Below are 24,303 nucleotides of genomic sequence, written 5' to 3'. Positions count from 1 at the left end.
TATGTTTGCCTGCTGGGAGCTAAAGTAGATTATTACACCTCCTTGAAAAACACACTTGCATATCAAATCAAGCACCTAAAAGGGATAGCCAAAATGGAGAAAATTTGGGACACATTTATATATAGAAAGTATGTACTCCTACATCTGTATTTCTATTTATCTTTGTGTTTCTGCTCGGTCTTCTTAAACCTCCAATTAGTCACGGTAGAAAGCTGCTTTGTACAGAGCCAGGTTCTGGTTCTGCTGGAGGGTTTTTTCTGTTAAAGGGGAGGTTTTCCTCTCCACCTCTACATGCACTTCCAGGAGGAATAAAAGTTGCAAGTCAATGATTTGATGCAATCTGCTGGGTTTCTTTACTAAGAACATTTTTTAAATCACTAAAGTGATGTTGAATGCATTGTTTGTTATCTAGGTTCAGTTGAAATGTATGCAGGATTAGATTGAAATTTTGTTTTTTGTATAGTGCATTGAAGTGTGTTCAACTGGCGCTACATAAATAAACTGAATTGAATTGAAATGTGCTTCTTCATATGGTATGACTATTGTTTCTTGTTTCTAGTTATTTCCTGTTCTAGTTTGTCAGGTTTTAGTCCAAGTTATTCTTTAGTGTTAGAATTATTTCCTGCTCCCCTGTGCCTCCTGCTCCAACTACTCACAACTTGAATCAATTAGCTGCTCAGATCTCTTGTCTAACTCAGAACCTCCCCAGTATTTTAACCCCTCAGTCAGTTGCAACTCCTTGTCACTCATGTCACCTTCCCTCGTCCCTTTCTGGTTCCCTCATGTCTTCGTTTTGGATTTATGTTTGTTCCTTGGACTTTGTTTTTCTGTAAATTTGGATTCTTATTTTTTCTCAATAAATTTTCAAACTTACTGTCATGATGTTGTTTTGTTGAAGTGTTGGACCCAAATGCACAGGCAATAGCTGAGTTGTAGTAGTTTAATTAAAAGATGAGGGAATACTGAAAGGCTTGCAAAAAATACTTGGAGAAAAACCAAAATAAATCCAAAACAACATCCAACCAGGAGACAAGAACGCAGGAAAGCACAAAGGCAAAACAGGACAGAACATGAGGATCTGGCGAGTAATGGGAGAAAATGAGAGGCTTAAATATTGGGGAAGGATGGGAGTTCTTCTTCTTGTTGAAATTTATTGGCTGTTGGCAAGAAACATTAGGTGAGTATTACCGCCACCAACAGGTAATGACTGGATAATATAGCCTGCTATCCTCTACTTCCTGAATTCTCTTGCAGTAAATCAACAATGTAAAATTTCATTTCATATTACTGAGGTTCCTAATTAACTTGTTTCTCTGAATCTGGTAATTACTGCAATGCAAAATAACATGTTGTATTGTCTCAATTCCCCAGTCCCCAGACATTTCCCTGTATGATGTTTCCCTATCAAAAATAATGAACTATTCACTCCAGTGTGTCTGATTATAAGTCATGAAATAATTATCTCTCTGTTTTAAGTAATATCTATTACTTAAAACAAAAAAATAACAAAAAGTCCATCTGACGGAGTTGACAGAACTGAAGGTGATGACAAACTAGTGAGTAAAATGAAAAACCTGATACATATTTTACATAATGCAATTTATGTAAAATACATTAAAATTAATTGTTGACAAATCTCACATTTAAGTGAGATTTGTCAACAATTTCACTAAAAGAGTCACAAAAACTGACAAGAGTTGACAAAAAGTCAAATTACCTCAATTTATATGATGTTATTCAGAAGGATGCCATATTGCAGCTCATCAGGTCCATGAAATCTTTACATTTTACCAAAATTAAGTTTTTATTTCACAAAATTTCAACAAAATTTTGTAAATTGTCAGTTATGGTGTTGACACATCATGGTTGTGACAAACAACTTAGGAATAAAAAGAAGAAAAAACTAAAGAATAACATAAGCTAACCAGAGCTAACTAGCCCTCTTGGCAAAGGAAGAGAAGGGAAGTGGTCATGGGGTCCTCACATGTTCTGGTGCCCCCCAATAATGCCTGATTCTTTTACATTCTTTTCATGTCTGATGGTGTTGACAAAAACTTGGGACAAATTTCAATGGAGTTGGAAAATATATAAAAATGATTTTTAATTCAATTTATTGATACTTTTACAATTATTTATATGACTACTTATACTTGTCATAATATACTATCTTAGTGTTCCTTTAATTGTTTTAAACTATTACATTGTATTGAGTTCTGCTCCAGAACAAGGGCTTTTACAGACACCATCCACCGACTACAATGTTTAAAATAAAAAAATATTCAGCAAACACCAGGAAAATATACATTGTTGTGCTCACATGACCCAGGTTAGTTTAGTCAGATATTTGAAAAAATTATGTTTTGTGTATATTTTATTCAAATTTTGTGCTTTATCCATAGGACCCGTTTTGTCCCTATTCTCAAGAATCACTGAAATATTAGTTTGCAAAACTATTAAATCAACCCTCTTATTTTTTTTATTTTTTTAGTAAGCTAAACATTTAGCTTGCTAAACATTTAATTAGCTAACTACGCCTCTGTTTCTGCTTTTCTACAGCCATGCATCATATGGCTATAGAAAAGCAGAAACAGAGGCGTAGTTAGCAAACTAAATGTTTAGCTTACTAAACATTTAGTTTGAAGCTAAATATTTAGTTTCAAGGTAAATATTTAGGCGGCAAACAAAAATATTTAGCTTACTAATTAAATATTTAGTTGAAACTGACAACTACAAATGAATTAATAACATGGTCAAAATCTGACTGAAAAATGAATCCCCATTTTTCTTTCTTTTATGATAGACTTAAGAACCCAAATTATTGCTCTATTTTTTCAAACATTATTGCTATTCTTGGCATCATGGGTAATGCTGCTGCCTCACTCTGTGGCCATAGACTCAAAGATGGTGGGGCCTGCTGGCCTTTAACCTTTAATCGGGTTAAAGGTGATAAACATTATGAAGCTTTTATTATATGTAAGACCCCCTCTGTTGCTTAGCAACCACAGTGTATATTGAAAACAACAGTTGTCTAACACAGACCTTATGGTGAGAGTCAGGGCAGGGAAGGGCACACACAGCAACTACAGTTAGCACTCCCAACACACACACCCTCACCCTTTAACCCAAATTCTATTTCATGGCACACGGTCAGCATTCAGATGGATTAGCGTGGCCCTGTGTTTGTGTGGAAACAGACTGGAGGGAACAGTAGGAAGCGTGTGTTACATACGTTTGCAGACAAAACACTTTATGTGAAAGTGTTTGTTCTGAACACGGAGAGCCTCCCCCTTACAGGGATTCCCACAGTTGTGACAGGCGACGGCACCACCTCCTTCCTGTTTCATCTTCTGTTGCTCCAGAGTGCTGTGTACAGCCTGCTGTTGAAACACTGCACAAGACACAGAACACACAGGAATAGTTACGTACAGCTTTGGCCATGGTAGGCAGAATGAAACCTTTCAAATAATTGTCAATGGATGATGCTGAAATTCAAATGGTTGCTTCAGACCATAAATCAATGTTACTATGTGACCTCTACACTGAAAATGCCCTCATCTACAAATTGAATCAAGTCAGAAACAGGTTTCAAACAAGAATATTTTTTTTTCCTTTTTACCGAGGAAGGTAAAGATTTTGAAAGTAAAACCAACTGGAAACATTATGAAAACATGTTTGGGTCAATTATAAAAACGTTAAAACACAACATCGGATGAGATCAACACCTTTTTAAGTATGTCAGTATATGTCTTGACTATCAAGGCATGCTGATATAGTTGATTCAACTATATCAGCATCGTCATCGTTTTTGCAAGATCAGTTCTTCACTGAAATTGGTTCATGAACTAGATCAGTGTTTCTCCACCCTGGTCCTCAACGCCCCCCGTCCTGCATGTTTTAGGTGTTTCCCTTCTGCCACACCTGAATTGTATCTCTGGGTGATTAACAGGCTTCTGCAGCACCTGGTGGTCATGCAATCATTTGAATCAGCTGTTCTGGAATAGAGGCTCATCTAAAACATGCAGAGCAGGGGGCCTGAGGACCAGGGGGGAGAAACACTGAACTAGATGAAAAACAAATCTTTTGTGGAAAGTCAAACCAACTCCTGATAGAAGTTCTCCAAGGTTGCCACCACCTACCAAGACCAACAAAGGTCTGTATTGTTCCTTAGATAAATTTATTAGTTCATGTCTGGGAAGCTAAATCCATCAGGACTAATTGTGTTTGTTCTTGCAAGTCCAGATGGCTTTGTACTGGATTTTGAAATCTACATTGAATAGATACCTTCACGCAAGTTAAAAAAATGGGAATTGGTGGAAATGCAGTCTTGTATTTGCTGAGACATTTCCCAGAGGACCTTTGGTCTACTTTGACTGGTATTTTACTACCACTGGTCTTCTTGATGCATGTTTCACAAGTTTCCTTTCTTAAACACATTTGATTCAGATGGTTGAAGTTCAACAATAGTTATTTTTTTAAAGCCTAAATTGCTTGGATGATACTCTGAAAAGATTTTAGGGGAGCTTTACTTTTTTTTTTAAAATTCATATCATATTACCTATCATAATGCTTCTATCTTCTTCCTAATGGAATTCACATTGCCATCTTTTTACCTGTAAAGAATAAAGGTAAACTACAATGTCTGTTTTTAGGAGGATTAAAATGGAGTTGGAAATGTATTAAAATGATTTTTAATTCAATTTATTGATACTTTTACAATTATTTATATGAGTACTTATACTTAATTTAGGAGGATTTAGAAGGTTAGATCATTCTTCCCATTTAAAATTTTTATATTCATTAATCAGAAATATTTTATCTCATGGTTTGTTGCCAGTATGCATATCATCATTCATCCACTGGGCTGGTGGTTCAGGCCAAAAGGCAATCCTGATGCCATTGTCCCAAAAATTTCCACAAGGCACGCGGCTATTTGAGCAATCAAATACTATATGCAACGCTGACATGTAGGTAACACCAGCAGGAGCCTCTGAAGCACCACACTGGCCACATAGGCTTACCAGCTGGAAACGTATGCAACACACCTGGTATTTTCAGAGGTAGGCAAACATAACATGACCATATCACTACTTGGGGGCATGTCATCATGACATGTCACACATTTATACCACAGGCCACAGCTCTGTGCAAGGCTGAAATATCTATATGTCAAATGCCTTTTCAGGAGGCCATACTCCTAAGCCTACTAAAAATAGCTCCCTTAACTCATAGGGATTCCATGGTGCTTGGGAGTATTCTAGTGGAGGGCATCAAGACGATGACATTACCACAGTATCAGAACTTTAGGATGTCTAAACTTTGAACTTGAGGTCTTTCACTTTCTTAAGCCTAGGCAAGTTTTGATGTTACCGTGAAGATAAAAATAACCAACATACACCTGGATAAGGTTGAAGAGATAAAGACTTACATTTTTGGACTGGACAGTTGAGAGAGCACCTGTTTGCCTTTGCGTGATGGTGAAATTTACGATGGCATATTAGGGCCATTGCAGATAAAAAAAGGAGGAGTAAATAAGAAAAAACTCTGACATTTTGGGGTTAATAAAGAAAACATGAGGAAATTTCTGAGCTCCAAAAGTCAAAAAGTTGAGGAAAAAAGTTTGAACTTTTTTTATTTCAAGCAAATTTTTGACTTTTTTTCTATCAACACTGGATCTAATACACCGTCATAGAAATTTTAACTGGTGTTGTAGTTGAATGCTTTTGATTTTTCTGACATATTTGTTGCCAGAAATGATGCTAAAACATTGTTGCATGTTGCACCTTTTAACATTAAGAGAATCTAGTCAGAACAGTTGATCATGGCTTAATTTCTGGGATAATGTTTACGATCAGATACTTCAAGTAAATGTTCAAACAACCTGTTCTCTTCTATATTCCTAGACTTACATTGTCACCAACTTAACTTGATCGACTTTTATGAAGATACTTTAACAAAAGACAACTTGAATGTTCTCAAAGTATTTGGTCCAACTTATATTAGCAATGTTATTTACATTTTCAGGAAATAACAATGTTTTTGTCCCATTTTCTGTTAAGTGTACAAAGACATTTTAAGTTCTTTGTAGTAAAAACTATAGAAATGAGTGACAGTGTAAGTGGACGTGCTTTCAGAACAGTGTAGAGCTGCAAAATTTCAATTACAAATTAAATGCTAAAATATTTCTGATGTGATTCCTTAAAGGATCTTATCCTCAAAACCATGATTTTTAAGGGTCATACAACATAACTAAGACTAGCTAGAAGTTGCTTTTAGCATAGTTAAGGGGTCAGAACTTAGACAGACCAGTAAATCGAGAGCTTTGCTTTTTGCATCTCAGCAGCTCATCCAAGAGAATTGTCACTTATTTGATTGGCCAAACTGTGCATTTAATAAGACATCTATATCTTTATGGTTGTAAAATGTGAAACATTTTAAGAGATATGAACACGCTAGTGAAACGCTATGTCTTTAGCTACCACACATAGCAGGTCAGGATTAGCAGGACTGAAAGAGTTGGAGCAAAATGGTGGAAGAGTTTGTAGCTATGTTTGTTTTGCAGGTCGTGTGTTTCAGCCCACAGTGAAACCACGTCTGATGCATAGAGGCCATCTGTGGAAACCATTATCAGCTGTTTGATGCACAATCTCAGGCCCAGAGGTTTCAGCACCTCTGAGGGAAACAGGACAGTAAGCACCAGAGGTGGGATCAAATTATTGTATTGCAACTTATAAGTACGTCTCAAAGCTTCTCCACCAATGTCTTGCATCAAGTCCCAAGTTGAGTTGATGTCCAAGTCATTTGACACAATGTCATTTAATCAAAGTAATAAAAAGTTGAGATTTTTAATCAAGTCTAAAATATGATTTAGTTTGCCAAAACAACCAGCAACAGGAAGTGAATTTCAAAATTAAATGAAAATCAGAGCTTATGTTGCTTCTTACAGTAAATATTAAACTTAACTTAGACATGAATGAATAAACTGATAATGCATCATAATAAAAACATAAGATTATAAAAAAAAATGTTTATGCAATTTTATAAAAGTAAGTTTTGTTGTCAAATTTATTTTATTTTATAATTTTATGGTGCCATCTACCAGCTTTGACACACTGATTTTACAGTTCAGGGTCAAAGCTCAGATTTTCCAGGTGCATATAGTAATCAGACGAAATGATTCAATGCAGAAAAGAAAAACACTGGGAATATTTATGATAAGCAGGTTGCAATGCTAACCATCTGATTTAAATGTTAATCTGAAATCTTTCATCAGTTCTCATTGGACTTAGAACCTATGACTTCCCAGGCTTCATCATTAAATTTGCAAGCAGAAAAGGCCTGACTGTTGAGCTAAAATTAGGATAACATTTAGATATGCTGACACATATAATACATTAGTCCCTTTGTTGGCTGTGATTAATCATTCTTTGTGCAAGTTTAAATCTCAGAAAAAAAATTAAATGTTATTGTCTCTGTACTTTAGTTTTCGGTCCACATGTTTTATTAAGTTAAATTTATTATTTCTTTATCACCTTGTAGTCTTTGCAAGCAAATTTAAATTATACAGAGTTTTTCTCTGTAGTGTTAGATGTGGGGACAATAAAAATGTACTTAAAAACTAGCTGGAAATTATTAAATCTGATTCAAAAATTTTATAAGAAACTGTAAATGTAAGGTGGAAGGGTTCAGGATTCTCATAAACAAGCAATTTATATCTTTCAAATATGCATGTGGAAAAGTAAATAAATAAAAATCGTTTTAGCATTGTAGAGTCATTTTTATCTATTTTAATCTTTTTTTAAAATCTTTCTTTTTCTTACTGTTTATTCAATGTCACATGCTGTTTTTATTTTTTATTTATTTTTTATTATGTAAAGCACCTTGAAATGCCTTGCTGCTGAAATGTGCTATACAAATAACATTTGTTTGATTAAATCTAAACTTTAGCAATGATGCATAGCAAGCATTACATAGAGGATATATTAATTATTCCTAAATAACAGGCACCAGGTGGGTCACCGACAGAACAAATATTCTGTCGGTGACCCACCTGCTTGTCAATCAAAGTCAGTTTATTTAAATTGTGCCAATTCTCATCAAATATTATCACAAGCATTGCAAATTACAATAAAGTCAATAACATTCAATCAGACAGATTCCAAATCACTGCATACATTCTAAGTGAGCTTTGTTGTCAAACTGCAGTAAAGGTCTGATTTCTATTTAAACTAGTTAAACAAGTTCTGTGTAAGGAAACCTAACAGCTCACATGTAGTCATTGTTTTGCAACACTGATTCCTCTGTGAATCAGTGAATAGAGGAGGTTGTGAGCAAGGACATTGGGTTACACATACGTCACGGCCAAACATTAGTGATTGGGTGAAGTCACATCCAACTAGTTCAAATTTCAATAGAGCCCACATTTCCAGCAAGCAATGATTTTTCCAGATTCTCTATACAAAGTAAAGCGTTGAACAAGGGGATGGTCTACACTTTGGAAAAAGAAAAAAGGGACTGATTTTTACTAGACTATGATCACAGGAGTAACAACAACACTGGCAAGACTGTTCCTCAGCACCACCAACTCTCCATGAACCCGCAGGGTTCATGGAGAGTTGTACAGAGTTGTACTCTTTTACAGGGTAAAAGAGTTGTACAGGGTAAAAATCTTGAAGGCAAATGTTTTGGGCTTCTCTGCTGCTTGGCACCTCTTAGTGCGTTCTGGCTTGGCTTACTGAAACCCAAGTACAGTATCTGTTGGTCACCAAATGTTCCCCCAGTACCGACAAACTAAAAACACAGAGGAACTTCAGTCAAACTCCATCAATTATTGACTTTGATGCAACCTCATTGCCTTTGTCACATTCCCTCATAGTCCAACGCTCAAACGTCAAAAACTTGAAGCACATTGCTCCACCTCTTGAAGTCACCACTTACGTCGTCTGGTGTTGCACTTTTGTTCGAGAAGAAACGGCACCATAAAGACGAGAAGCAAAGCAGAAAGATCAGGGGATGTTTGAAGCGGTGTTGGGTTCTGAAACAACGATGACTCTGGATGAACAGAGTGACAACTGCAAACCTACTAGAACAGCAGCAAGAGGTCCACTGTAATTCTGAAATGTGGCAGATGCAGCACATTGTTCTATTGTTGTGTTTGGATAGGTTTTTTAAGTAGCCAACAATGTACTAAATTGTTGGCTGCATAACAATATACCATAACATGAGTCATGGAAGTCTCGTGTTATGAAGGAAAACATGAGACTTAAACTGTTAACTGGGTTATTTTCACTTTGATGTTTCCAGCTGTTTTCAGTCATCAACTTAACACTCAGAGCTTCAACCTGAACACTCAGGACTGTAACGGGAACACAGTCCACACGCGGAAAAATACAATGAACTAAATTAGTTTGCCCTGAGGAGTGGCCACACAGCACTAAACTCATGCTTATGCCACTTTCTGGAATAATATTTAATGCAATATTACAAAAAGTGGAGAAAATGTCAGAGTGTTATATATACACATGTAGAAAGAGGTGCTCTGATCACATGAGATCACAATAAAATCATTGGAGGTACATGCAGGTTGATATATGAGGTGAAAACTAAACATAAGGGGTGTAGTGATGAAGCTCACCAGACACGATATGGAGTTCACAAGACAGATGAAATTTTAAAATTGCTAAAGAAAACTTCAAAAATCCAATTTATGTTTCATAAAGGTCTTTATTTTAGGTCTTCGTTTTGCCACAAACTCAAAAAAATTCTTTTTGATACATCTTTATTTCTTCAGACCTCAGTAGAGTGCTTCAACTATGAATATTCTGCAGCCCAACATTTCCCAGCAACTACTGATGGTTTGCTGTGATTGTTTTTTAGCTCAATGTACCCTAGATGCAGCCATCAGTTGTAACAGTGCTTTCTGCCTCTTTCAGTGTTTGAATAACTTGCAGTGTTTACAGTGGATACCGAAAGTTCTTTTTTCAATTGGGTTTAGGTCGGGGCTCTCTCTGGGCCAGTCAAGAATGTTCACAGAGTTGTTCCGAAGCCACTCCTTTGTTATTTTAGCTGTGTGCTTCGGGTCATTGTCTTGTTGGAAAGTGAACCTTCGACCCATCTGAGGTCCCGTGCTCCCTGGAAGAGGTTTTCTTCCAGGTTATCTCTGTACTTGGCCACATGCATCTTTGCTTCAACTGTAACCAGCCATCTTGTCCCTGCAGCTGAAAAACACCCCCATAGTTTTGCTGTTGGGATTGTATTGGGCAGGTGATGAGCAGTGCCTGGTTTCCTCCACACATACCGCTTAAAATGAACACCAAAAAGTTCAATCTTGGTCTCATCAGACCAGAAAATCTTATTTCTCATAGTCTGGGAGTCTTTCATGTGTTTTTTGGCAAACTTTATGCCAAAGTGTCTGCACTGAGGAGAGGCTTCTGTCGGGCCACTCTGCCAGAAGGCCCCAACTGGCAGCTGCAGTGATTGTTGCCCATTTCTCCACTGCATCTCTGGAGCTCAGTAGTGATCTTTGGGCTCTTCTTTATCTCTCTCACCAACGCTCTTCTCCTGCGATTGCTCCATTTAGCTAGACAGCCAGGTTAAAGAAGAGATCTGCTCGTCCCAAACTTCTTCCATTCAAGGATTATGGAGGCCACTGGACTCTTAGGAACCTTGAGTACTGCAAAACTTCTTTTGTAACCTTGGCCTGATCTGTGCCTTTCCACAATTCTGTCTCTAAGCTCCTTGGGCAGTTCCTTCCACCTCATGATTCTCATTTGCTCTGACCTGCACTGTGAGCTGTGAGGTCTTATATAGACAGGTGTGTGCTTTTCCTAATCAACTCCATTCAGATTAATTAAACACAGCTAGACTCCAATGAAGGAGTAGAACCATCTCAAGGAGGATCAGAACAAATGGACAGCAAGAGTTAAATATGAGTGTCACAGCAAAGGGTCTGAATACTTATGACCATGTGATATTTCACTTTTTCGTTTTTAATTAATTTGTTTTTTTTCTGTCAAGATCGGATACATGAGAAATAATATGAACTTTTTTGATTTTAGCAAACAGCTGCAATGAAACAAAAAGTAGAAAAATTAAAGGGGGTTGAATACTTTCTGTTCTCACTCTAAATACTGTTCATGTCTCGTCACTCTGTTGCTATTAATAGTTGGGTTAGGGGGTGTCAACACTTTAGCAAGGCACTGTCATTGCTGGTTGTAACAGATGGGTAGATGGTCTGTTTACTGTTGGGTCTGAAATAGTCCAGGGCGTCTCCGTGTCGGCTGACTACCAGCCAATGAAACACGTCACACACCTGAGATCCTCTGTCCCCCTCTTGGGCGTGGGGCGATAGGGGGCTAAGGGGAAATTGGCAACACTGAGCCACTACTGGCATAGTGTTGTGTGCACTTTCATTGCAGAAAAGTATTTCAATTCTACACAAGAAATAAATCAGATCAGGTGCTTACAGCTAATATAGGGTGTGTGCTCACCCTAAAGCAAGCATGCTTTGTCCCTTTTTGTGGGTACCGGAGACGCGCCTTCGCACCATACAAAAGTAAGGTATGTCCCTTTATGAAGACAGCAGTGAACAGATGGAGGTTACCAGTGCAAGCAAAATGATTGGGGATAAGAAAAGGAAGTAAATATGGTCACCAAGTCAGATTTCTTGTCATAGCCAACTGGGTCAACAATGAAAAAATTTCCTGAAGTACTTCAGATGATTTCTGAAAAGCTAGATTTTGTTGTAGGGCTTATTTGTTCCTTCAAACCAATGTTATTATAGGTTAATATAGTGTGCTTGCTAGTTTTTGTTAGTTATTATTTAAATATTGTTTAGTTTTAGGTTTGTCATACTTTTGGTTAATGTTTTGGTGCTGAAAAATTATAAACCTTATATGTATAATATCATAACCTGACCTGGTCATTTTATGAGGTTATACAGTTATTGTATATTATTACAAATGAAATAACAAATACTGATATTCAGAAAACATATTTAACTGAAATGAATAAAAATAGTAATTAATGGGGGGAAACTATAACTAACTAGAGCCATATTGTGCATTTAAAAAAACTAACTAGCTTTATATTTTACAAATATAGAACAAATGTATAAAATATCATCTACTTAGCAAACCAGAACCGGAACCAACATTTTGTTTTAAACTTACTAATAGCAACACTGAATAGCAATCAAACATTGAGAACCAACATTTAGATTAATACCTCACTAATCAAGACTCTCCTGCTAGATTATGACTTGTGGAGTATTTATTACTTTAGACCAACGTTTAGCTTTATACTTTAATATTGGAGCAAGATCCAGAGTTAGGGATGCAGGTTAGGGACCAGGACAAGATTCTAGCTGCCAGGGATGTTGCAGCAAAGGCATTAAGGTTTCTGCCACTGTCCCCTTCACATGGGAAGCACTTTAAGCTTCAGGATGGAAACGCAACACACAAACACATTGAGCAGTAGGTAAAGGCAAACTGTTTGAGTCAGTGCTCCACACAAACTTTCATCTTTAAGGTGTAGAATGATGCTTCTAAACTGTGTCTTAGAACAAAAGCAACATTAGCATAAAGTTAAGTGTTGCCTATTTGCAAAACAAGTCTACCTTCAACCCTCTTGCCCTGTGAGCACACTACAAGTAGCTCTTTGAAGGTTAATGAATGTCATTTCTACCTTTCTCTTCTGGCATTGTCGCTCAGTAGGTGTTCATATTTCAAGAAGAATTCCAGGTGAAATCCCAGAAATCTTTTCAGAGTCCACTGACAGTGTTGGAACACATCCTCTGCATGCAGCAAAGCTCTGGAGTAATGAAAAGCAGAGTGAGCTTTCTGTCCGCTACTATCTCTGGAATGAGCTGGAGGTCATGTGACTGTCTCTCTCTCCCACCTCTCTGAGTTATGGCAAATATTTATTATAAATAGAAGCATGCAGAGCTCAAAGAGAATGTCACCTCCTCCTGATGAGCTCCTACTGGGTGTGTCCCAGTAGGAGCTCATCAGGTCCACACAGCACTCAACTTTTGACAGTTCACTGATAACCTAACCATTAAGAATGCCAGAAAAAAAAGGAAACGCATCAACTTGAATTGACAAATATCAAATATTGGTTATTCTGAAAGGTAGTCAGTGAACATATCAATGGCAAAATGAGAAGTTTCAGATTTTGATTGTAAGATGTGTAGGAATGCCTTAGCTGTTTATTTAAATATCTCTCATAAGATCATAGTATGAGTTTGGCACTTTTTTATGGCTCTCTTACTGGTTGTAGACTATATATTCATTATCCGACATGGTAAAGTAGTACCGGCTACTTCTTTTGTAGTACCGGCCTCAGAAGTAGTCGTGATGCTACTACTTTTGTAGCTGGTACTACAACTGGGTCTGTGAACAATGTCGTTGCATTAAACACATTAAAGGGAAAGTAAAGAGCTTATTGTGTCTTTCACCTCTTGAAGAGTTCATTCAGACTCAAGATAGTTCCTATCAGGTTTATTCAGTTTAGATTGTGTCACATTATTCTCAGAAGAATATACTGTAGCTCAGAGTAGAACTCTGAATCTGCGTCTTATGTCAGCAGGGTTGGTTAAGAGTGCCGGTTTTAGATTTGATGATGCAAACTGATCTTGTGGTTCACAGCAAATCCAGGAGGCCCAGATTAACACTGTCAGATTTGATTTCAACACTTTTAAAGTGTCTATATGGGTCCACACTAGAAAATGTTAAGGTAACTCTTTTTGGAGAGTTAGTACCTTAACTCTTATAAAGTGTCAAATAACAAATCTGCTGGAGTTAATAATTTAACATTCACTAACACTAATTCAGTGTTAGATCTTAATATTAACTCTCACAGAGTACTTATTTAACTTCTTAAGAGTTATTTGTAATTAATATTAAATAGGTACTTTATTGTTTTGAACTTTTAAAAATTATTTGGAAAATATTTATTAAAGAGGCAATGATTTTCTCAAATGCATTTATTTCAAAACGTGCACCATAATTACAAAACATATTACAATGTGGAAAAATGTGCATTATTGCTTATTAAAAGGTCTAACATATCAGCTGAGCAATACAAACTGCAGTATGCTTAATACATTTTTCAAGGTGGAAAACGTAAAGCCTGTATCAATGCAATGCAGTTCATGTGATATGATAGAATACATTTTCATACAGAATACATTAAGAAGGGTGGGTTCGGTGAATGCGCATATGAAACTGGGGGGTTGGGTACCTCAAAAAACGTTAAGAACCACTGCAATAAAAGGATTAAAACATGCTGCAAAACGTATATAAGAAGACACAACAGCGGGAATAACGCTTTCAACAGTTTTTCAAAGGAAAAAAATCGATCAGAAAGGTTGATAAATCTGACCAATCTGTGATTCTGGGGCGGAGTCAGTGAATTAACTCCTATAGTCGCTGCAGGAGTTCAGAGTTAAGAAGTAAAGAGTTATTGATTCTATTTTAACACCTCTAGATTTGATAAGGAAACACTTTGTTTTAACACTGGATTTTAACTACTAGTAATATACACCCCAGAGTTACATAAACAGAATGTGACTCTATTAGAGTAAAATTAACTCTGCTTTTGCACAAAGTCTAACACCAAAACATTTAATACTTGAATTTGCTGTGTTTGGGTATCCTTATGTCGTTGTGCCAGCAGGTTGCCAGGCTTATACCCAAGCTCAAAATTCTTTTGTGCAATTTCCAAAGTGAGTTACTAACCTAGCCGTTCACAATACCATTGTATTCATATTTAAGTTTCAGTATTTCCCTATAGTCATCAGGGGGCTCATGTATAACAGAATGCAAAGTTTTCACACTAAAAATGTGTGTTAAATGCTTGAATGTGAACAAATTTAGAAAAACAAAAACATTCAAATGCATAAAGCCATGCATGCACACACCCACGCACCTTTCCTTTATGAATCACAATTTGGGGGAAATAGAGCACAGCTGCTGGTCCACTGTAGCCACCCATAACTGCATAAAATAGCATAAATACCTGTTTAGAGTTAATCTGCTAATCCAACTCCATGTCCAATATGTTACATCTTTGTGTAACAACATTCGAGTGAGGTTTGCAAATCCTTTTACTTTTATTTTATTTATTTTGTGTGTGAGTGTGTGTATCTGTGTGTTATGTTATTGTCTGAGGATAAATGTGGTTCAATTTTATCATTTACATTTATACAATAAAAGATTACAATTATAAAAAAACCCATCAGGTTTGATGCTTCTTGGTCTAAATGGTCCTGATGGGGTGTTTGACGCTTTGCAGTTTATTATTGTAAACAGAAAAAGTTTGCGTGGTTGCCACACATTTTCATGGCAGGTAAAAAGTTTGCGTATATTTACGTAACCCTACACGCCACGTTAATTTTTATACATGCCGACTTGTAAGGTGCCACAAATTTTTTGTGCATACGCCACTTTATACATGAGGAACCAGGGGACTCATGCATAAAAGAATGCGCAGTTTTCACACTAAAACTTTTCGTACGGAGAAAATTTAGAAAGTGCGGCGCACAATGAATTTGGATGTATAAGCCGTACGTACGTACATACCGGCGCACCTTTCCTAAAATCATGTGTAAGTTGTACATTTACAGAATAGAGATGCTTTCTGTCCATAAAGGCGCATTTACAAACCGGGTGGCTGGACTGAAGGCTGGCTGCAGCTGCAGCTGGACCGGTACCGGTACCGCACGGCTCCTTCTTTAAATTCTGCTCAGAGATCCAGGATGATCAGTCTGGATTAATCTAAATGCTAATAAACCATCATCAACATTTACCACCAGATCAATGTGATCTCTGAACAATCGGTGACGTCTCCATCAGAGCCAAAGCGCTCCGCAATTACGCAGCTCACCTTTATGCAGCTTCTGATATGTCTGATTGCAGACACACCTTGATCACCCTGAAAATAATCAAACCTGTTTGGAGTCAATCTGCTGATCCAAACCTGTTTTCTTTTTCAATCAGAATGAAATTTCCCCACAGATAACATGCATTTCATGCGCTTCAGCGACCAGAACAGTGCATTACATCTTTATGAGACAAAAACTGAGGAAATGTATTATATTCTAGTGAGGTTTTCACATCCTTTTATTGTTATTTTCTTGATTTTGTGTGTGTGTTAGGTTATTGTCTGTGAATAGATGTTCAGTTTCATCATTTACGTTTAAACAATAAAATATTAAAATCATGAAAAACATCGGATTTGATGCTAGTTTGATATTCACAGAAAAGGTTTGCGTATATTTACGCAAACTTTGACGCAAAGTTCATTTTTATACGTGCCGACTTGTGCGTAAAATATGGAGCCGCACAATTTTTGTGCTTTATACATGAGTCCCCTGGTGATTTAGAAATTTGAAATTCCTTTCCTTTGTTACCTTAGGGTAACAATGATAATGTTGGACCTTCTCCATGTTCAAGACTCCAACAGAACAATGGCCACCTCTATAACAGCAAACTACCCTCTCCAACTCATTAGGCAGGGAGCCAGACAAGAATGAATCACACGTCCTGAAGGAGAGGACCATCGCCATTACTGGTCTTATGATTGATCCTCAAGTGTGTGACCTTGGTAAATATGTTTTGTAGTGTAGAATGTAGTTGGTATATCACTTTGAGAGTGAACAAAACTTTTGCATGAACTACCCAAAGAACAAAATTGAAGAAACACTGAAACTAAATGTAGTGATAAGGCAATATGCTGGTATGACTAAACAACATAGAAATAATCATAAATTCAAACGGATGAAAACCATAGGCACAATGCTACTTGGCACACTCTGCTTTGGTGTTTGCAAAGCAGCCAACCAGGAAGCACCATTCATTAGATCTGAGCAGCTGACGCAGTGAAGGCCTATTGTAACCATAATGTTTATTTTCTTTTCAGCTTCCATCAAATTAATTGACTTTTTGGAGGCCTTAACATATATGAAAACTCGGCAAACTTGGCGGTCATCACGCCTGTGCGAAATTTACATATTTTAAGGTAGTTGCAAAAATCACAACAGAAACGGCTCAACAAGCCTTGTGGCAACTTTTCAAAACCCTCTGTGCACTTCATTGTAGAAGCATGATAATTGGTAAGGAATAACACAAGTTTGTATGTGTGTGAAGGCAAGCCTATATTTCTATTTTTGTCACTCTGTGACCCATTCCCAGTCATAACAACTCCTCAAGGCCTGCAAAAAAGTCTCTTGCACCCATGGCCTACACCAAACAGGAAGTTGTATGGGGGAATTGTTTTTTTTTTGCCGTAATCCAAGAGCATACATTTTCAGTCTGAAAGCAGGATTTCATGTCTTTGGCTCTCAAAACTTTTAATACTTTTGCTTACATTTTCATTTTGAAAGCAGGACTTCATGTCTGTCTTCTCAAAACTCCTAATGATTGTACTCAAAACTTCTCCTCGCGCTCACACTTGGTCTCTGCTCGGACTCTGCTCACTTTTGGAAACCCCTTTTGGCACAGTCGCCTGGCAATCTCTCAGCCAATAGAATGAAAGTGTTGTACTGGGTACGTTTGTTTCTTTCTAGTGGGTGTGTGTGGTTACTATTAACTGAAGTGACCTGTGCCATCCACTGGCGACTAGTGGGTGAGACACAGGCTTAAAAGCTGGGGAAGGTTGTGAGTATCTTCAGTCAGAGTCTTCTTCAGATTCGTTGTAATACAGACCTCTACAAGAGTCAGTATTCCTGCCAACAGCCATCACTGTCTACAATAACTCTTTGAAGAATGGATTAATGAGCTACACAGTTCAGAGAAACATGGTTGAGCAAGTTTGGTGTAGAGGAACTTCACTAATCTGGACAGAGCCTTACAGAACAACTTTAGGATAAATTAGAGCAGAGACTGTGAGCCAGGCCTTCTTGTCCACCATTAGTATCTGACCTAACAGATGTGATCTGAAATATCAAAATTCCTTTAAGCACCTAAATCATGTGGAAAGTTTTGTCAGAATAGTTGAAGCTGTTTTAGCTGCACTCTGGGCCTTCATTCTAAACCCTAACCCTTTGAGGTACCTTAGGGGCTGAGAACCATTCGTGGGGAGCCCGCAGCCTCAGAGTGAATCACCAACCCAGATATAAGGAATAACACAAGTTTGTATGTGAGTGAAGGCAAGCCTACATTTCTATTTTTGTCACTCTGTGACCCATTCCCAGTCATAAAATATTGCTAGCTAAATTAGCACTAACTAATTTAATTTCCCTTTGGGATTAATGAAGTATTTTTGAATTTGAACAAACTTTGCTGTGGAAAATCATTGAAGTGTGTCGATTATCGAAAACTTTACAAAAAATACAAACATTGGTTGATTTATTGACAGTGTTGAGTTGAAATGTATTTTATTGGTGATTTCTTGATATATTGTAAAGTTCTTTAGTCAACTCTGATTGTTTTTACATGCCTAGTAGAAATACATTTTGACTAAATATATGGGTTTCTTGGTTAGATATATACTATATACTACTATACTATATTACTGTCACAATAAACTGATCTGTACAGTGCTTTTTGTGTTTTATCCTTTATACAAAGACATAGAAGCTATATAGTAGGGTCACTTGACTATGTGGCTACAGGTGTTTAGTGTACCTTGTAGTTGCCCTCAGCTTGTAGTTTTACTCTTTGTTTGCAGTATAATGAATATCTCCCTTTGAATGCATGGCTGACCTTGAAGACTGCTGCCAAATCAAAATGTCTCCATGTTCAGCATAGATGTTTGAATTAATATACAGCATAGATCAACTTGGGACTAGGAAAGTAATATATAATAGAACATATTGTTTTTTGTTTTTAAGAAAGTGACAAAATACTGCTGTTTTTCTCACAAATAAAATCTAAAATGTGTCACTTTGCTAGGCATCAAATAGTTTCCAGTTGTGTTTCTCTCCTCTCTTTATTTATAGAATTGTTTCATCTGGAGGCAGATCATAGTATTCCAGCTTCAGTCCAATATGTTTAGCACCTCTGAAAAGTCACATGTGAACAAACTGCTTGTGAGAGGGTAGACAACATGCCATTCCCCACATCATCAAAGGCCTGTGTAAAACAGCAGGGTGAGGGGAAATGTCACAAGCCAACACCAGGCTGCAGGCCTAATTACTGATCTGAGTGTGTGTTTGTGAGAAACACCAGCTTAGGTGCTTTGCACCAGTGACCTCAGCTAGTATTTACCCAGTAAAAAAGGCTGTAGCATCCTCTCTGAGTATGCAGAGGAGCTGTGTCCATTGCTTTTTCACTTGGCATTGGTAGGTCAGGACTGCAGAATAATCCAGTCAAATTTGTCTTTAAACTGTAGTATGCTGGGTTTTATTTCAGAATGAATTGAATTTTATTTCTCCATGATAGACCTCCACACATCAAGGTGCAGGAGGAATGTGGTCTGCATCATGAAGGACTCCACCCATCCTGCACACAGGCTGTTCCAGCTGCTCCCCTCAGGCAGGAGGCTGAGGAACATCCAGAACAAAACCACCAGGCTGAGGAACATCCAGAACAAAACCACCAGGCTGAGGAACATCCAGAACAAAACCACCAGGCTGAGGAACATCCAGAACAAAACCACCAGGCTGAGGAACATCCAGAACAAAACCACCAGGCTGAGGAACATCCAGAACAAAACCACCAGGCTGAGGAACATCCAGAACAAAACCACCAGGCTGAGGAACATCCAGAACAAAACCACCAGGCTGAGGAACATCCAGAACAAAACCACCAGGCTGAGGAACATCCAGAACAAAACCACCAGGCTGAGGAACATCCAGAACAAAACCACCAGGCTGAGGAACAGTTTCTTCCCTGCTTTTACATCTTACTTTTTTCAAAATGTATTATTTATTTACACACACATATAGCATAGAGTACTCCATTATTTATTTAGTAGACTTCTTGATGTGGGACCTTAGTTTGAATTTCATTCCACAAGCAAGCAATAGCGAAATGGCATGACAATAAAAATAATTGAATCCTTGAATAATCTCCATCTCACAACATTTACAGTCATATTCAATGAGTTAGAATATATATTCTGACAAAGCTCGTTTATTATATTAAAAGCACAAAAACTTAATGTGCAGAAAGTTGCATTTCATGTTAAAACGTTTATTTCAGAGATATTGTTATTGTTTAAGCAAGTTTTAATTTTGTTTGAATCAAATACAATATGGTACATATTTTGAATTACAGTTGCTTCCTAACTCGATGAGAATTGAAAAGTAAGGAATCAAATCAATAAGTGAGATCAATAAATTCTTAGCAATTTCCATCCTTATTCCAAAGAGAGTCAAGGAAACACAAAGAAGCTTTGAAATTATTTTACTGCTATAGACAAAAAATGCCATGAAGGATCAAGTACAAAAACAGTGAAAACATAGGAAATGATCCCATATTCAGTCTCTTAAATTTGTCTTGCTTCAAAATGATTTACTTGGAACAGTAATCTTACAGTTTCTTGATCTAAAATAATATGCAAATTAATGTGAAGATGTTCCCCAAACTTTGAGGATTGTTAATTTTACAGTTTTTCTCAGTGACTTTTGTGCGTTTCTCATATCACTGCTAACATTTGCCCAACAGCGGGTGCATTTCTTAAAAAATATAGTTTTAAGAAGCTTTTACAACTTATCTACTTTTTGATTCAATATTTAGAATGTGTCAAGGTTCTCATTGAATGATGTTATGGCATTTTGCTTACTAGCTTTAGACCAAAAAATATAAGCTTAAGGCTACCAGACTCACTCAGACAGAACAGACAGAAACACGAGAAGTTATTGAATGGGTCTCTCCTCATGAGGCTTGTGGTAGTGATCAAGCAAGGAATTAACAGACAAGGTTCAATCATCCTTCCCCATTAAACACTAAGTATTATTCCCTGAAGTGAAGCTGCTCATTGCAGTGAGTTTGTCTAAGCTAAGTGGTTAGTTGGGAACTAAACATCCATCCGCTTTTCCTTCCACGGCGTAACTGGTCCTATTTCCATCAGTCATTAGATCAGATGTGGGGCACACCCTGGAAAGGTGGTCATTCCATCACTGGGCAACATTCAAATAAAGAAGGAAACTAATAAATGATCTCTTTTTTACCAGGGTTTTTTGGCTCAGGTGGCCTTTATTTAAGAGTAGTTAGATGGGAAAGTGGGTCATGATAGAGAGGGAAGACATGCAGGAAATTGGTCAACAGGCTGGAATTGAACCTGTGACGGCCGCGTCCAGGACTAAAGTCTCCTTATGGGGGTTGTCCTCTACCCTTACGCCACAAAAGCAGGTACAGGATCTGTTTGCTGAAGCTTCTGTCATGACATCAGACGTAGACGCAGCAGCAGCAGCAGCAGCAGCAGCAGCAGCAGCAGCAGCACCAGGACAGAGACCTGCTGGGCTTCAGTCTGAACGAGGAGTGACTGCAGTGTCCCATTAGAAAAAGATCTCTGTACACCCCATCCTCTATCATTAGCAAACATGACTTTATTTGCCAAAGAACTATGATAAACAAACAATATGTTTGTGCATAAATGTGACAAAATGTTTACTCAAGAAACGAAAAACGGCATAAACAAAGACAGAGCAGCAACAGACGAAGTGCTGATTAACACACAAGATCAGGTCGAAATATCCAGATCCCTTCATTCTAACTGCAGTCAAACCCTTTAGAAATGTCTTTCTTACCAGTGCTGCTCATGACAGCAGTCAGATGTTTTCTTCAATCAGATGATGCTTAGTAAACAACTCCCGTCCACAATGACCCTACATGGATGATGCCAGCAGCAGCCTGCAGTGATGAGGACGAGAGGGGGATGACTCCGGGCTGCTGAGGCCGCTCAGAACTCCACAAACAGCCGCATCAACAACACAATGTCCTGCGTGGGATCCACTGCGGAGCTGCTCCGGTTCCCCCCGCGCGCAGCACAAGGCGCAGGCTGGGTGTGGGTGAACCGTGGGCCGCGCCGCTGGAGTCAAGTTAGACAGACATCTATAGAGTCGCTTCCGCTGTGACCTTTTCAGATTAATATATATATCTATATATATATCTATATAATCAGAATAAACCGGACTAATTGGTTCTTTGCTTGTTTTTACATTGACTGCAATATAACTTTTATTCAAAACAGTTATTTGCTCAAAAATACAATTTGTTGTAACTAAGCTGGAAAAAATGAAAATGAATAAAATTATAGAGTTAAAGTTTTTTATTTTTTTAGAATAATCTGTGTATTTTATGTGTATTGATTTATTTATTGTGCTATTTCTGCTATTATTTTGAATATGTCAGTTTTAGTCCTCCATACTTACCTAACTTTTGTTTTTGTCCTCTTTTCCCCCCAAAACGTTCCAACCGTTCACCAGTCAGCTTCTAGTTTTTATTTTGGAGGGGACATATGACCAAGCTTCCGGTTTAGTGTTGGGTAACAGAAAACGGTCTGACAGAGGGTCCAGCGCCACTCTGCTGCTGGCGTGAGAACACATGGGAGATGTAGTCCATATTAAATAATAAGGGATTTTTTTCACTTCATTGAAACATTTGCTTTTCTGTTATTTTATTTGAACTGGATTGAATTTTGATTTGCCTCTGCAGGCTGTCTACTGGCTCCTGCCCAGTGTTTTCTGGAGATGGGCGCCAAACTATTCTGCAACCCCCATTTTTAAAAATAATTTTACAAAGCAATCACGGTCAATAAAATGGGGCTTTTTTGGTCAGAACTTTATATTAATACCTGTATTACAACCAAGTTTTCCCTATTAGGACCAATCAACAGCTGGTGATGAAAACTGATTTTACATCATGTGGAAGACAAACATTTATGAACGGTATAAAGAAAGAGCAAACCCATTTAAAATCAATTTTGCACCATCTTCCTAGTTCATCTTATCTATTCATTTTATTTTACCTTTATTGACCAATGACATAAGAAACAAAGTGAATAATATGGAGCAGCACATCAAAAGCAAAGATTTAATGCACAAATTAACAGTTTCTTTCTTTCAGCCATTAGATCGATAAACAATAGTTAGCTGACTCTGACATAACACAGCCACTTTATCCACCTGTTACTCTGCACATGCATACATATGTTTTTTTTTTTGGGGTTTTTTTCATATTCATATTTCATTTATTTTTTAAAAATTTTTTTTGCATCATGCCAGTGCAGGTACCAAAAAAATCTGCTGTGACTGGCTTAGCTGACTACTGTCCAGTTTCACTAACCCCAGTCAATATGAAGTGCTTTGAGAGGCTCATCCTAAAACACATCAAGGATGACCTTCCTGATGGTCAGGACAGGCCAGCAGGACAGGCCTGTAGGCAAATCAAGCCTCCTATTGGTTTGATTTGCCTGTAGGAGGAACCGGTCCACAGAGGTTGACGTCTCCATTGCACCACACACATAATCAAACCATGACACATTTGCAGCGTCCTGACACTTATGATAGGATGCTATTCATTGACTTCAATTCAGTATTTAACACCATCATTCCAGAGAAGTTGATAGTGAAGCTCCACGATCTGGGACTTTCAACATATATGTGCCTTTCTCACCAACCGACCTCAGGTGGTGAAAATAGGGGACTGAACATCATCCACCCTGGTCCTCAATTCAGGCACACCACAGGGCTGTGTGCTTAGTCCGATCCTTTTTACATTGTTCACCCATGACTGTCTAGCTATCCACTTGTCCAACAGTTCTAAAGTTTGGAGATGATACCACTGTAATGGGTCTGATAACAAACAATGATGAGACCCTCTACAGAGAGGAGATCCCAAACCTGTCCCAGTGGTGTTCAGTGAACAACCTGGTGCTCAGAATCTCTTGCATCCGTCCGCTCTCAGAAGTTTCCGGATTGTTTTCTCTTTATTTGGTAATTAATTAGAAGAACAGATGTTGCTTTTTTAATCATTATTGATCAGTTTTAGGAATTCAATCAAATAATTTCAGCCCTGATTGAAATATAAAAGTTTTCTGGATATATCACAAAACAAAAATGTATGTGTTGTTGTTGTTTCTGTTTTATGTTGTTGTTTTTAATTTAGAAGCTATGCAAATCATAGGATTATGTAGAATTTTAAAGTGCAATTCTTTTTGCTTTGTTAGTCAGTATTTATGAAGAAAGAGCCTGGCCCTTCTCCAGTTCATGTTTTCAGTTTGACCTCGCCATTGAAACTTACCTTTAGGTACAATGCTGTCCTTTCTATGGCAGCACTGTGATGTAAGTGATAAGTGTTTGGTGTTTCACTTTATGTGTTAGTTTAATTCCCTCTAGTCTGAGAGTGAGTGTTTTTGTAA

The 24,303-nt window shown here is 37.6% G+C and overlaps 1 protein-coding gene across 16 annotated transcripts in view; it reads right to left on the bottom strand.

Moving 5' to 3' along the window:
- The window catches only part of ablim2 (actin binding LIM protein family, member 2), a 148,657-nt gene extending 126,685 nt beyond the window's left edge, over window positions 1–21,972 (bottom strand). For 3 of the 16 annotated variants that reach the window (XR_014084617.1, XM_008434842.3, XM_081599329.1), the window contains exons 1-2: window positions 12,682–12,848; window positions 3,230–3,388 (exon numbers count right to left, since the gene is read on the bottom strand). Coding sequence is in view for 13 of the 16 variants with exons in the window: in XM_008434842.3 (XP_008433064.1) it covers window positions 3,230–3,388; window positions 12,682–12,697 (175 nt within the window). In the remaining 3 variants the exon portion in view is untranslated. Of the gene's footprint in view, window positions 1–3,229; window positions 3,389–12,681; window positions 12,850–21,691 lie in introns of those variants that run through there. The other 13 variants (XR_014084616.1, XM_081599319.1, XM_017310474.2 and 10 more) reach the window with 7 other exon arrangements.
- Window positions 21,973–24,303: the final 2,331 nt, after the last annotated feature.

This window comes from Poecilia reticulata, chromosome 18 (assembly GCF_904066995.2).
Source record: "Poecilia reticulata chromosome 18, P_reticulata-male-v2, whole genome shotgun sequence".
Lineage (NCBI taxonomy): Eukaryota > Metazoa > Chordata > Actinopteri > Cyprinodontiformes > Poeciliidae > Poecilia > Poecilia reticulata.
The sequence above is the reverse complement of the archived record's forward strand: the minus strand, read 5'-3'. Positions and strand labels throughout refer to the sequence as shown.